Source organism: Dreissena polymorpha, chromosome 5 (assembly GCF_020536995.1).
Source record: "Dreissena polymorpha isolate Duluth1 chromosome 5, UMN_Dpol_1.0, whole genome shotgun sequence".
NCBI classification, from domain to species: Eukaryota; Metazoa; Mollusca; class Bivalvia; order Myida; family Dreissenidae; genus Dreissena; species Dreissena polymorpha.
In genome coordinates this window covers 13,813,623-13,828,288 of record NC_068359.1, presented here as the reverse complement: position 1 = coordinate 13,828,288, position 14,666 = coordinate 13,813,623, and the positions used below count along the sequence as shown (strand labels likewise).

Below are 14,666 nucleotides of genomic sequence, written 5' to 3'. Positions count from 1 at the left end.
TGTGAAACAATAAGTATTGTATGCAAACTTGCAACGTTTGTTTTAATGTTAGGCATGGGTATGCGCACACGGCCCCTAAGATAATTTGTATTTAACGTTTTGAAATACCTTTATTGTACAGACACCTCTGAAATACCTTTATTGTAATTGTTTGAACGGTTTTATCATGGGACGATTTATATCACATGCAACCTTGCTTCGAAGCGCTATATTTAACGACATGCAATATAGAATACTTACTAGGCATAAGATAAACACCTCATGCAAAAATCCCCTTACACTCCAGTGACTCATTATCTACCCGGATGTGATTAAATCAATACCATAAACTGCATAAACATGATAATTTGAAAGTTTGACATCGAGACAAAGTTAACTACTCCGTGAGTATATATGTTAATTATTTTATTTTGTGATTCTTTATTTGTATTATTTTCAAATGTTTCGGTGTACATGTGTATTAAAGTAGTATTTAGATATTTTCCGAAATCGAAAGTGAATAGCAATAAAATGACAAATAGCATTTTATGAAAAATAAATCAAACTGCTAAAATGAGGATACCTCAGCCCAAGAAGTGAGTTATATAACACATTTATTGATTGATACCCTATATCGAGACGTATTTTGATAGCCTTCTATTATATTTAATTGAGGATTGTTATTACACATTTGTTAGAGTTAACGTAACGTAACACATTAACGTTTGACGAAAATGTTGGATGTTGTGTAATCGTCTTGATCGCAGCTGATTGTGAATTGGAAAGTAAGAAAACTGTTTAAAAAGCATATTGGTTGGACTTGCACTTCTGTATATTTATTGTTCCGTAATTGCAAGCATGCATTGTGTAAAGGGCACATATAGTGTGCTTAAAGACTAGTAATTAAAGAATATCGTTGAGAACAGCATCCTATAAAAGGTACATGGCCGCTAATTGTAACCCGATTGGAAGCTTTATTGTGTATTATGAATACGGCGTCAGTGTCGGCTACCGAGCTTGTTTGATTTTTGTTGTGTTGGTAAGCTAGTTTGGCAGGAATGGTCCGAGTGATTTCAGTCACACATGTTTCATTCATTATATTGAAATTACCGCATATATCAACTTTGGTCAACATCAGCTTTATATTGTCTCAATTAAGAATCTTTGTATGCTTAACATGTAAACATATACTATATAGTCTGGTTAAAAATTAATGGCGAGTTCAAACTTAATTTGTTTTTCGTGTGCTCTATGTAGTCTCGTTACAGAAGGTTTAGTAAGATAGTGTCTCAATAATTGAGTGATGGATATCATTAACACGTGTATTTCTCGTATTTTAAATGACCCCATACATAGGCCAAGTGTGGTAACAAACAGTTGAAATTTGTCAACATTAAGGATTGTCCTAGAAGAATGTATTTGCTCAATTTATCACGAATGATTTAAGCTCTTGTAATTTAATATAATATATACCTAATATAAAGACCCCATTAGGGTTGCATCTGGCATGCATGATATAAAGGTCATTGTCCTTGTTACTAGAATATAGAAACATAGTGTCTACTTACTTTCTCTCAAAACTTTAATTGTGATTGTTAATTTAGTAAAACCATTACTTTATATTGTATTTAAACCAAGTACATAATAATCTTATATCCAGACCTATTTTTCGATTGTGTACGTTTTTTTGAAGTTTAGGTCAAGATCAATACCATATTTTGTAGGTGCGATCAAGGTCAAGGTCACTGATTATAAAAAAGGTTTTTGTCCTATTTTCTCGAAAAACAATTAAATTATTTTAAAGTTAATAAAAACGTTTATCCATAGTATCAAGAGTTTTTTTATCGCATATTCTGCTAACATATGTCAACAGTAAAGGTTACCGATTAATAAATATATAAAAAATGGCTTCATCTCAAAATATAGGTACACGTGAATTAACATATGTTTATCAAGTCAGAAAACATACTAAATTACCCTTAAGCAACAATAACTTATTTTTTTTGGTTTTATGCCATGGACTAGGGCAATAACAAGAACAGTTGAGAGCGGAATCCTCTGACAGCTCTTGTAAGGTTGATCTATATACTATCTTAAATATCGGTGTGTGTTTAGTAAAGATATATAAATCAATATTTATGAATGATTATATACAAGTATATTTCTGTTTAACTCAAATGTATGAAACGTTATCGCATTGTTTTTAATGTTATTGTTATAGTTGTGAACCAGTTAATCAGATGTACAGGCTTTGCGTATCCATGTACATTTACATATATCTACGAATCTAAAAAGGCTTTTTTTCTTGATGAAAGTAAATGCGTGTCTTTTACTGAATACTAGTTTGATTACAACAAACATATTTCCTTATGTTTATGTAAGAAAAAGGATGGTGCACATGGGATATATAGTTTTCTGTATGCATTGTTTTGAATGTAAAACGGTGAGAGCATTATAGTGAAAAACATAATATATAACAACCAAATCATAAATACTTTGCGGTTTTGCTTTGTTGCTATAAACGTACGTATTTCTATTGGTAAAAGGCCATATAAAAACATGGACTTATCGATGCAGGATAAATAAACATAATGTCTATACAAATTCGTACTGATATATCTGTAAACAAATACTCGATGATTCACGTACTAGTATTTGTTTAAAGCATTGCTTTTGTATATTCGATAAATCAATGTTTGAGCCATACCGACGTATTGACGTGACACAAATATATAAAAGATAACACAGGCGCATAGCCTAAAAAATTGTACTGCGCTTTAAAATCGTAATTAGGTTATGTCTGCACATCTGATTTTTTCTATGCAGATGCACATGCAAGCTTCTCAGTAAGCAATATTCCCAATCGCACTGTTCTGTGCAGCATAAGTTGCATTCGTAGTAAAAACACATTTATTCATATGATATTAGAACAGAGAAAGTACAGTATTATGTAATCAAAGAAGGTTGGAGCGACATCATTTGATTCGAATTATAATCCAAAAGTATTCAAGATTTAAAATTGATACTTCACTACTTTGGCATTTAATTCACCATTACGGAAGCTGAAGCGCATAGTACACTTACTTATGTATTTCTGTATGATATGTTTATCAACAAACAATTAAATTTCCGAAAAAAAGAGCAAGAAACTGATCACGAGCAAACAATGTTTGATAGGTGTATGTTAAAGTTCAAATACAAATGTTCGCTATTGAATCAATTTTTGGTTGTTTGTACCTTTGCTTTAAATTAGAAACAACTATTTGGCTGGTATTGCGTGTCCGGCGTTTGCCTTAATATATGGAAAAATACGTTTATTTTATTGATAGTTTTACGACGATGTTTATTCCTTTATAAATGTCATATAATTAGCATATGAATTTACCTTACAGACAATAATTACATACATTCGTTTTTTATGTTTAATTTGCATGGTTATGAGATAAACATTTTACAATTAAGGCGTATTAACTTTGTGTGCCTAGTGTTATTTCTACATTTACAAAACTTAAGGTTTTATGCATGATAGCTAGATTATTAAAAGAAAGTAGGTTAGAAGGTAAAACGGTCGAGTGAAACTGTGTATATTTTCTCAGTTACTAAGAACATATTTCGAAGTATAACCCGAAAGCAAACACATTTGTTTGATATAATTCTTTATATGTTAACATTATTATACATTGCAACCATATTAATACTACTATATGAAAATAATACATGAATTACATTGTCATATAAACACGTGTGTGTATATATCTTTTCAGAAAAAGCATGTGCGTTCGAGTTTTGTTTTCCGTGTCCTTAGTTTGTGGTAATTATATTTTCAAACTTAAAATATTATTTACGTCGAAACAACCTTTGGAATAAACAAGTGATTAAAAACAGAAATCATTATCTTATCGATATATAATGTTATTATCTTCTCTTTTTGTCTACAATACCCATATACAGTGTACATATTTGTTTCATTTTATAATGCTTTATTTATATATTATTAGTTTATGATAATTATCTAGACATTCTTCCTGCAATTGCTTCTGCCATTTAACATTCAACCCATAATGATTCATTTTTGTATCCTTTATCACTTCATCTTATTATCGTAACCTATTTTCGCTACCTTTACAAAAGAAATGTAAATGCATATCTTATTGTCTAAATGAACGAAATTAATGCAATGATTGTATAAAATGATTTTGGTTGTTATACCTACTTATTTTAACAATATATGTGAATTGTGCAAGTGCCTATGCCGTCAAAGGGATTCACATAACACCATTACACAATGCATGCAATAAATATAGTATAGTATAAACACATTGGATTGGATTAAATTAAACATTTTTTAGTTATACGTTGATGACAATTACTGTAAGAAATAGTTAAATTGCGTACATACTATAATTGTACGTATAATTATATATTAATATTCGTATCAATGCATGCAGTTATACGCAATATTCGGCAATATATGAAACAAATGTTGGTTGCACATTTCTCAACAAGTTATTGAATGATTGATTAAGAGTGGGGTTGATTGTTTTTTTTATAATTAGATAATATGCTTCACCCAGTTTGACTATGTACCGTATACATGTAAATAAGGTTCATGACCTTATACATGACAAGTATATATAATAAGTGTATGCTGCATAACACTCTTTTTGAAAGTTTTACCATATTTGCAGACATACATACATACATACATACATACAATACATACATACATACATACATGCATACATGCATACATACATACATACATACATACATACATACATACATACATACATACATACATACATACATACATACATACATACATACATACATACATACATACATTACATACGTACATACGTACATACGTACATACGTTCATACGTTCATACGTTCATACGTTCATACGTACATACGTACATACGTACATACGTACGCACGTGCGTGCGTGCGTGCATGCGTGCTTGCCTGCTTGCGTGTATGTAAATTATGCATATGATTTTTGGAGACGAATCGGAAAGAATACAAAACATGACAAAAGTTTTACCATAAGTGATAGCTGAGTAATATTTGCTATGGTGATACATTGGATAGGGTGATACGAATGAGTCCATCCTATTTAAATAGAAACATGTATCGGCATTAAAGGGAAGAAGAGAACTTAACTGCCATGAAACACAAATAATACAATCTATAAATATAGGAAAATAAACAAATGAAATGGTACTTAAAAGTAACAATATAAATAGCGTTTGATATGATGTCTTTAAGACTACATTTTAAAGATGAAAAACATGTCATAGTTCTAGGAAGTTTAATTAAAAGGGATGCATCCATTATAAGCTAAACATATTTTACCAAATCATTTTGTGTGTACTGATTGATATGTTGGACCGCAGACCTTCGTATACAGAACACATCTGTTTCTTTTGGGAATTATGTTATCGTTAACTCTCGGTCAAATACTGTTTTTTTTTCTTTTTCAGCATTTCGTTTCAGTACGGGAAGCATTAGTTTAAGCAAACAAATGAGTCCGCCCGTTTGGAGAATTGAATGTATTTCAGATCAAGACATAACAGTTATTTACCAAAGCGAATTTTCGAGGACCGATAAGCAGATTGCTGAGTGTCAAAAGGTCTCGAAATCGTGTCATCTTATGGAACAAAATTACGGTGACAAATACGCAGTCTACTATATTTATGACGGTGTATACTTAATTATCATAACAGACAATGCAAATACAAGAGGACAATACAAATGTTGCGAAATGAATAATAATCTTACATGTGCTGGCACGGAAATAGGACCATTCGCCAAACCAACGACTCAGATGACCACAGACAGGCCACTTCATGTACAAAAAATCTATTGTGAAGGTTAGTTAAAAGATGGCTATATACATGGATTCCACATTATTTAAAGAAATCAATGATACATGATCAGTACATCGACTGTTTCATCGAACATGAGCGAGCACATGTAGGCATTATACCCATGATTCTTTCGAATTCATAGCAGAAGATTTGTTTAACATACCACAAAATCAATGAATTGTACCGAAAAATTCGCAGGACGCATATCCTTCTATGATGTAGTGCATGGCTAGTATGCAGTTTGCTGGGTTCTTCTTCTTAACCAAACAACATATTAATCAGGTGTAATACACAAACTATATTTCAAAAGAGACTTTCTTATGTTGCAAATTCTTATAGGGAAATCAAATAAACATTTGTTTAAACCCATGCTGTGTCTTTCAGCAGCACATCCGACGGAAAACGGTAGAAACAGCGATCTCTTAATATTTGCGGTAATCGTAGTGATACTTGGAGCTGCTGTGCTATGTGTGTTTCTCCTGAAAGAACGGTGTCCTAAGATCGGTACTTACACAAAATATTAACATTATCTAAATACGTTTTCATATGTATTGCATTGTAATCGTTCACCCAACACAATAAATGTTGAACCCACAAAAGCTGGAAAAGACTACCATATTTTGAAACGGGGCTTAAAGGGATCTTTTCACGGTTTGGTAAATTAACACAATTCAAAAAAGTTGTTTCAGATTCGCAAATTTTCGGTTTAGTTATGATATTTGTGAAGAAACAGTATTACTGAACACTTGCAATGGTATAATTTAGCCATTATATGCATCTTTTGACGATTTAAAAACATAAAAATTGAATAATTTGGAGAGTTCTGTTGTTGTCGTTTAAATTTGTGAAACTACGAAGATTGCTTAAATAACGTATAAAATACGCAACTTATGTATGCTTGGCAGGATAGCTCAGTTGGCTGAAGCGTTTTTACTTCAGGATTCCGGGGGTCACTGTTCGAGCCCTGCTGCGGGCTACTTAGTTTTCCTTTTTTAATTTTATTTTTGATTTTTTACTGGAGCTTTTTAAATTTAATGTTTACATCAGTATAAAGTATTCAATGACAAACTTCAAAACATGCCAAAATCTGTGAAAAGGCCCCTTTAATTTATCACGTACCTGAACAGTGCTTTATTCGGAAGTAATGTTATTTTGTTGAAAATGGCGATTTCTTTTAGATTTTAATGTTTTGGTTTGATTTCAGGAAACAATGGGAAGCCGAGGCATCAAAGAAGGGGTTCGTTTGAGGTAAAAAAGTACTTTGCACGTTCATTCCCCATGCTATTTTAACATGTATAAATAATCGCTAAAACTAAAAGAGAAGCTGGCGTGGTTTTTTGGCACGTTGGTAATAAGTTGTATGTGACATATGAGAATTTAATGTTTAAAACTATTGTTTTTTTGTGAATAAAATTAGCGTGTTAACGTTTGTCGATTGGTAAAAAGTGCTTATTACAAAATCATTACTTTGATACAGGTATGAAATAAATAAATTATATTTGTTTGAGATAGAGACCTTGCTAATGTTGATTTGTTCTTAATTTATTTAAAATGTTTAAACAAAACCACTGGTATTCTAATGACAAGCATTTATTAATGCGTAGCATCGAGAGAAAAATACCGAATGTACTCATTTTGCATGACGCTCTGATACACTGTCAGTTGCTACGGCTCATGATTGTTTAAATAATAAAGGACAACTAGAAATTTTATATATGTTTCCGAGAAAAATAACACAACGTCTTTTAAATGATGGATGTTTTCAAGCTGTTAAGACATTACGAAAATCACAACGCCACTATCAAATATCCCGGCAAAAAATGCTTTTTTTTTTTTAACTTGATCAAACGCCGTAGGTCTGTCCGTCCGTCCGTTCTTCTGTATGTCTGTTTTTCTGTCGGACTGTCGGTTTGTCTGCCTGTTTAACAGTCTCTCGGACTGCCGGTCTGTCTGTCTGGATGTCCGTTTGTCTGTCTGTTTGTTTGTTTGTCTATTTGTCTGTCGGTCGGTCATTACATGTGTCTGTCTGATTTTATATATATGCATGTATGTATTTATGGATGTATATAGGCATTTTTGTTAGAAGATATGTTATTGCGTACGTGTACGCGTTCGTTTGTTTGTATGTATTTATGCGTGTATGAATGTATGTAGATATATTAAAGCGTTTATATGTATGCATGTCTGTTTGCATGAATGTATGTACTTAACCGGTGTTTGCCAATGATTAATATTCACAATCTTAAGTTTCTGTAGAAAAATGAACGAGTTCATTTTGCATAATCCGTAAGCCGGCGATACCGCCTTCGAAGGTGGAGCTTCTAAAATCGGGCAAATTGTTTCAAGACGCTGACGCGTAGGTATACAGTGACCAGTACTGTGACTTGTAGAGAAACTACCTACACCTGTTTTTAAATTTGGTAAAATGTTTGTCCATAGTTTTTATGCATCTGAAGGTGTTCTACCAAATAGTTTTTCTTTTAGTATTGTTTCTGAGAAAAAAGTTTTAAAATATCTAAATAACCTTAGTGCAAAAAGCCACTGGTTTAGACGGTATACCCTCTCGTTTGGTCAGAGATGGCGACCCCAATTATTGCTGGTCCCCCTTCTCATGTTATAAATTTGTCTTTAATTCAAGTTGTTGTTTCTGATGACTTAAAGTCAGCCCGGGTTATTCCCCTTTACAAAAAGAATGATAAAACAGAAGTGGGTAATTATCGTCCAGTGTCTATTCTGAGTATAATCTCTAAGATCTATGAAAGGGTTGTGTATGACCAGGTTGAAGAATATCTTTGTAAAAATAAGCTGTTGTATAAGTTCCAGTCTGGTTTTAGGCGAGGTTACTCAACTGATACATGTCTAATTCATCTCTCTGATTTTATTAGATTCCAAAAGGCAATCTTGTTGGTATGATTCTTTTGGACTTTCAAAAGGCCTTTGATACTGTAGACCGTGGTATACTTTTAATTATGATGGAAGCTTTAGGTCTCAGTAAAGATGTTTTAAGGTGGTTTAAATCGTACCTTTCTGAAAGACAACAACTGGTTGATGTTTCAGGAACGTTTCCCTCTTTTTCGAATATTTCTTGTGGTGTTCCTCAGGGCTCAATGTTAGGACCCCTTCTGTTTTTAATCTATGTAAATGACATGTCAGCAGTTGTAAAAACAAGCTTTTATTGTATGCTGATGATTCTGGCATTTTGGTTACCGGTAAAAATAAATCTGATGTTGAAAATGCCCTGAATGAGGAAATTGAGGTTGTCAGTAAATAGCTCATTGACAATAAATTGTCATTACACTTAGGTAAAACTGAGTCCATTCTTTTTGGCTCTAAGCACAAACTGCGGTTAAGTCCTTATCTAAATGTATCATGTAATGGCCAGGTTATTTAGCCAACCTCATCTGTTAATTACCTTGGTGTTACATTGGATCAAACTTTATCTTGTGATTCAATGGCTTCTTCAGTCATTTAAAAGGCAAACTCTAGGTTAAAATTTTTATTTAGGAAACGTGAATATCTCACTCAACATACTAAGAAACTCTTGGTTATGTAACTTATTCAATGTCATTTTGACTATGCCTGCTCTTTTTGGTACTATGGTTTGAAAAAATCATGGATGAACAAGTTACAGGTAACTCAAAATAAGTTGGTAAGGTTTGATTTGAATCTGGACCCACGGTCACACATTGGTCCTGAGCAATTTAAATTATTAAATTGGCTCCCAGTATCCAAACGAGTCGATCATATTATTCTGACTCAAGTATTTAAAATTGTTGCTGGTACAGCCCCGGATTATATGGGTGAGCATTTTATTCCGGTTAAGGAAACACATGGTCAAAATACAAGGTTCCGTGAAAAACTTAAGGTTCTTTCACAATTCCGATGGTTAAAGGTTTCGGTATCAAATCCTTTGCGTTTGTGGGTTGTAAACTATGGAATGGAATACCTCCTTCTATTACTAGTATATCTGAGTCCCATAGGTTCAAGGTTGCCGTCAAAAACCACTTTTTAAGTCGGATGTATAATAGTCTTTTACTAAGTAATCGGTATCATGTGTAAATTGTTAATATACATTCTGCTTTTTAATTCACATTTCACTAGTCAGTTTGTGATGTAAATGTCGTAATTATCTGTGATAATTTTTTATTTGATATAAATATTTTAATTACTTAAGTCATTTATTAACTTCATGTTGTATGTGCTCATTTGTAACTGATATTCCTACAATAATGTCCACCAATTTCAATTATTACTAATGCTCAGTTTAAATCTGTATTATTAAGCTTCAATTAATGTCTCTCTATGTCATGCCACCATCAACAAGGACCACAATGGAAATAAGAGATCACTCTCTTTTTTGTGCTATCCTTGGTACTGTGTTGCGTGACATAATTAATACTCATGTTTGTATTTTTATGCATTATTTTATGAATGCAACATGTTTGTTAATTGTGTTTGCACCATGATGCCGAAATAAATCTATCTATAAATCTATCTATCTATCTATAAGTTTTCAAAATGTGACAAGGAATGAAATAAATTACTACAACTGCTTACCATATATATTTACAAATTTGATATGTCATAAAGTAGTTTAATTCATATGCGAGCGTGTATCGTATCTGTTGTATAGGTTGAGGACCCAGAGAATGGCGCGAACCTGAACAGATGGCGAGAGGTAATATACCCATTAAGCATGAAGAGTATGAAATCTGCATTGATTGCAAAATGCAAACTAATCTCTATTATTTTACAAGGTGTGTGTATTTTCATATGTTTGACAACATTTGTCATTTTGTTTAAAAAATTATACCAGAAGTAGTGCAATTGGAAAGGGAAAGGGTTAAATTATTTAAACAATTAAACAAGCATATAATCACAGCTCAATTGTTAAACGTGAATACTTGTATAACTTGTGAAATGATTAAAGTTGTACCAACTATTTGATGATTTTGCATGCGTGAAGAGCAAATTAACAACTTATTACATCCGTTATGACAAAAAGAAAAACGTTATTGTTTATTTTGCAATAATGACCTCTAAATCTGTGCAGTTTCTAAGACAATTGACAATGTGACCTCTAAGAGCTTCCTACCAAATTGGTCATTGATTGCAAAGTTTTATGATTTGCTTTTAATAACGGACATGTAACACCACTATTTTAAATAGAAGTATTGTTAATATGCTATGTTTGGGTGAATAGAATATTTGATATGGAAAACCGACTATTATAAACAATATGTAGGTTGATTAACAGATTTCGAGTAAAGCTAAGAATTGCAAGCTTAACATGTAGTGTACGTAGATAATGTGTTCCACCTAGCAATAATGTGTTGCTTGATGGCTTATACAGATTGATGGCAACTTATGGTGTTTTTAGAACAAACATAATCATATGGTTACATTCTTATTATAATTTCCCACTCGGTAGTCAAGTTAAATAAAATTATTTGATATTTCTTAATCATCCTAAAGCGCAACGAAACGGTAGCATAACTTATACATTTGTTATCCGGACCTCCTCGATTTTGGAAAAAAAACAACATCTGACCCATGTCTCACCCATTGGCAGTTTCATTAAATTAATAACGGTTTAAACGGTTCGTGACTAAAACAGGATTATAAAGAAGCCAGCTTTTTTATTAATCCACAGGATATTGGACTTCGTATGTTGTATATTGAAATATATAGATTGGCCGTGACTACAGTTTTATAAGAGACGTGAACAACCGAATCTTATTGTCAACTTTCGTTTCTTATTCTAGTGTTTTACAAACCTGTAACGTCTATTATAATATATCAGTGAAAGTGTGCTAAATATATAAGCATTTCTATTTATATTTCAGTATGAAGATACGACACATAATTCTGCATCAAAAGGACAGAGGCGGACACAGGTAAGATCAGTCCGACGAATCATCATTGGGACAAAAATAAATACATAACAATAAACTTCAGTTGTTCTGATAACGTTACTGGAGTTAACTACATTTAAGACGTATTTGATATGAATATAAATTTTACTTAATAAAACAATGGAATTTGATCTTAAAGTTTTAAACTCTTGTTTTTTAATCGAGTATAAATTTATCTACAAAATGATGTATGAATCAAATCAATTTTGACACTTGTATTCAATAAATACTTGCACGGCATTTGTTTGAAGTTCCCATGCAAGCCGTTTTAATCATTGTTGTACGGTATAACTGAATATCGGGAAAAAGTCTTACTGCAGAAAAGACATCTTTCTAAGAAAAAGTATAAAGTAGTATTTTTCATTCATATTGTATTATAAAAAATCAAAAAAGTCAAAACATAGTAATTTAGCAAATTGGATTAGAAAACATCGAGGTGGTAGGGAGGGGAGAAGCCCTTTGAGGTAGGGGACGCGATGACTATGGTTGAAATAACAAGGGAAGACAGCGCGAAACCGCCGTGTACCCGAACATTTGAGTCAATGAAATCATCCGCGATCATATAACAAATAGTTCACTAGTTTTCAAACAACGTCATATCTTATCAGTAAACAAAATATGCTTTTGGTTAAAAGTTGTGAATGAAGAAGAAAACAAACAGATTAACGGTGCAATAATTTCTGCATATTTACTATGTTCGCACCGGGTCAAACTGACAATAATCTAATGACGTAACGGTGTATGTTTACAAGGACCTCGCATGAAGTAGACCACCCACCAATGAAAAAAGTGGACATTGATTAAAACCGGCAACGAACATAAGCCGAGTAATTGTTTACAAGCACTCATAATAAAACAGTTTTATAACTGATATTTGTTTCGGATTGTCCACTCTCAAAAGGCCTTGTTTTCTGTAACGTATATTCCGTGAGTTGAATTATAATTAAAAAAATCAAAACTAGGGACTAAATTCCCGGTATTAAAACAAAATCCTGTATTAAACCGACGTTACAGGGGAAGAACACTGTTTCACCCTTAGACAGTTTTAATGAAGAAGGTAATGTTTATTAACACGTGTGTGTTAATGTGTTTTCTAAGCCAAGTATGCGGTTTGTCGCGTCAGTCAACCAGTTAAAACCCCTATTGCTTTGGATCGACCGTTCTAAGCGGTGACCGCAGTTAAAATCGTTGTTATGGGTTTTGTCATATGTTATGTGTTGTCCTGTATTTTATAGGTTATTTGTTACTTGCCATAAATAAAAGGTATTAGAGGGTGTTAGGAAATAGTTCCTTTCTGATAATGTTTCTGAGTTTTATGATCTCTTTACATTAAGCACGACTCTAATAACAAATACATCGACGTTAAGATCAGTATTATCACAAGGTTACAATACTGCCTTTTGTATTTGACTCAAACAGACCGTTGGGTTATTTCTACTTTTAAATAGCTCTTTACAAAGGTATTTTCGCCATTGTGTTGATTTCGTGTGTAAATAATCTGCTAGCTCTGGCGCTGAATTTGTCAGTCTATACTTTTTCAGTTGTGTTAAATAAGCTTAACTTCTTAGTGCACTGCGTACTATCACTATGGTTGAGGGAAAAACCTCCCTCTACCACCAAATGCGTATATTTCGCATGCATTTACCGCCTCGTCGTTATAGAGATTTAAACCCAGAGAGCGTGTTAATTATATTTTCGTCGTTAACAGGTGGCGAAACCAGATTAAATGTAATTTCATATTTCTTCTTGTAAATGTGCGTCATTCTATTTTTCGTTACATAGTGGTTAAAAGTTTAGATTTGTATTTTGAAGACTCCTTGTTTCATGTTTCATGTTTACATTTCATAAAGCATTTTGTTGGACAATAATAAGATTTGTTTTATTCGAATTGCGACACTCATAATAGTTCCAAACACTCGGTATCTCAATTAACCTTTTCATTTACCCATTGTTTATTGTATGTTTAAAACGTTAATGACCTATGTTTACCTTATACAATATTTAAGATATATCCCCAAATATTGTATCTGCTTATGAAGAGGGAAAACATATTATGTTACATCTCTTTGTATACAGACTAATTATGCTTTCTGTTACGTAACTCGTGTGATATTCCTTTATTTATGGGTGTTGTGTGTTGTTTAAATAGGTATAATCTATTAAGACATTGCGTGCTCCTATAATTTTGTTAGATGTGGTGTTGTATATTTTACACTCCATTGAATAGGCAATAGGTCACTTGCCTTAAATAAAAGACTAGCGGATGATTAAAAAAATATAATTCTCTCCTTATAATATTTATAGAGTTTTATTATTCCTTTATTCAATTTAAGCCCAAATCATTGTTTTAACCAAATGTTTTGTACGAGAACGGTTTCATAAATATGCTTAACCCAGCCGAGTGTCTCGAAAATGGTTAGATATTGCTAAGAAAACATTCGTACACAATAGGGACTATCATGACATTCTTGAAATGGTTGGCATACTTTCATGAAAATAACAGTTTAACGGGACGCGTTTGGCAGAACAGGGTCAAGGACTCAAATTTGTGTAAATGTGACCCTTAGGTCTGAGACAAACATGTTAAATTTAAGCCTTAGGTTAGTTACGTCAAATTGCCAGACGCATGGATATAGTCTGCGAAAGTTGATCATAAATGCCCTTATGAGACCTTAAGAAAGAAGGTTAATATCCTTAAGAATTATTCAACGGTTTAGGTATTGTCCTAAATAACTAGCTTAGTATAACAAATGATAAACTATTGTAATTTGTTCTGATTATACGTATTGATCGTGTTATTTTTTATTATAGAGAACAACCGAGCCCTCCAGATATGTCTATAACGGTCAATATGACGAAAACAATACGGTACAGGTATGGACAATTTTTACAAAATGAT

The 14,666-nt window shown here is 32.5% G+C and overlaps 1 protein-coding gene across 1 annotated transcript in view; it reads left to right on the top strand.

The window, feature by feature from the left end:
- The first annotated feature begins 249 nt into the window (after positions 1–249).
- Positions 250–14,666, top strand: part of LOC127882159 (uncharacterized) — a 60,992-nt gene continuing 46,575 nt past the window's right edge. Inside the window, exons 1-8 of the mRNA XM_052430636.1 lie at positions 250–383; positions 3,744–3,790; positions 5,466–5,855; positions 6,237–6,356; positions 7,057–7,100; positions 10,486–10,530; positions 11,699–11,749; positions 14,579–14,641. Coding sequence (XP_052286596.1) covers positions 3,751–3,790; positions 5,466–5,855; positions 6,237–6,356; positions 7,057–7,100; positions 10,486–10,530; positions 11,699–11,749; positions 14,579–14,641 — 753 coding nt within the window. The 5' untranslated portion in view covers positions 250–383; positions 3,744–3,750. The remainder of the gene's footprint in view (positions 384–3,743; positions 3,791–5,465; positions 5,856–6,236; positions 6,357–7,056; positions 7,101–10,485; positions 10,531–11,698; positions 11,750–14,578; positions 14,642–14,666) is intronic.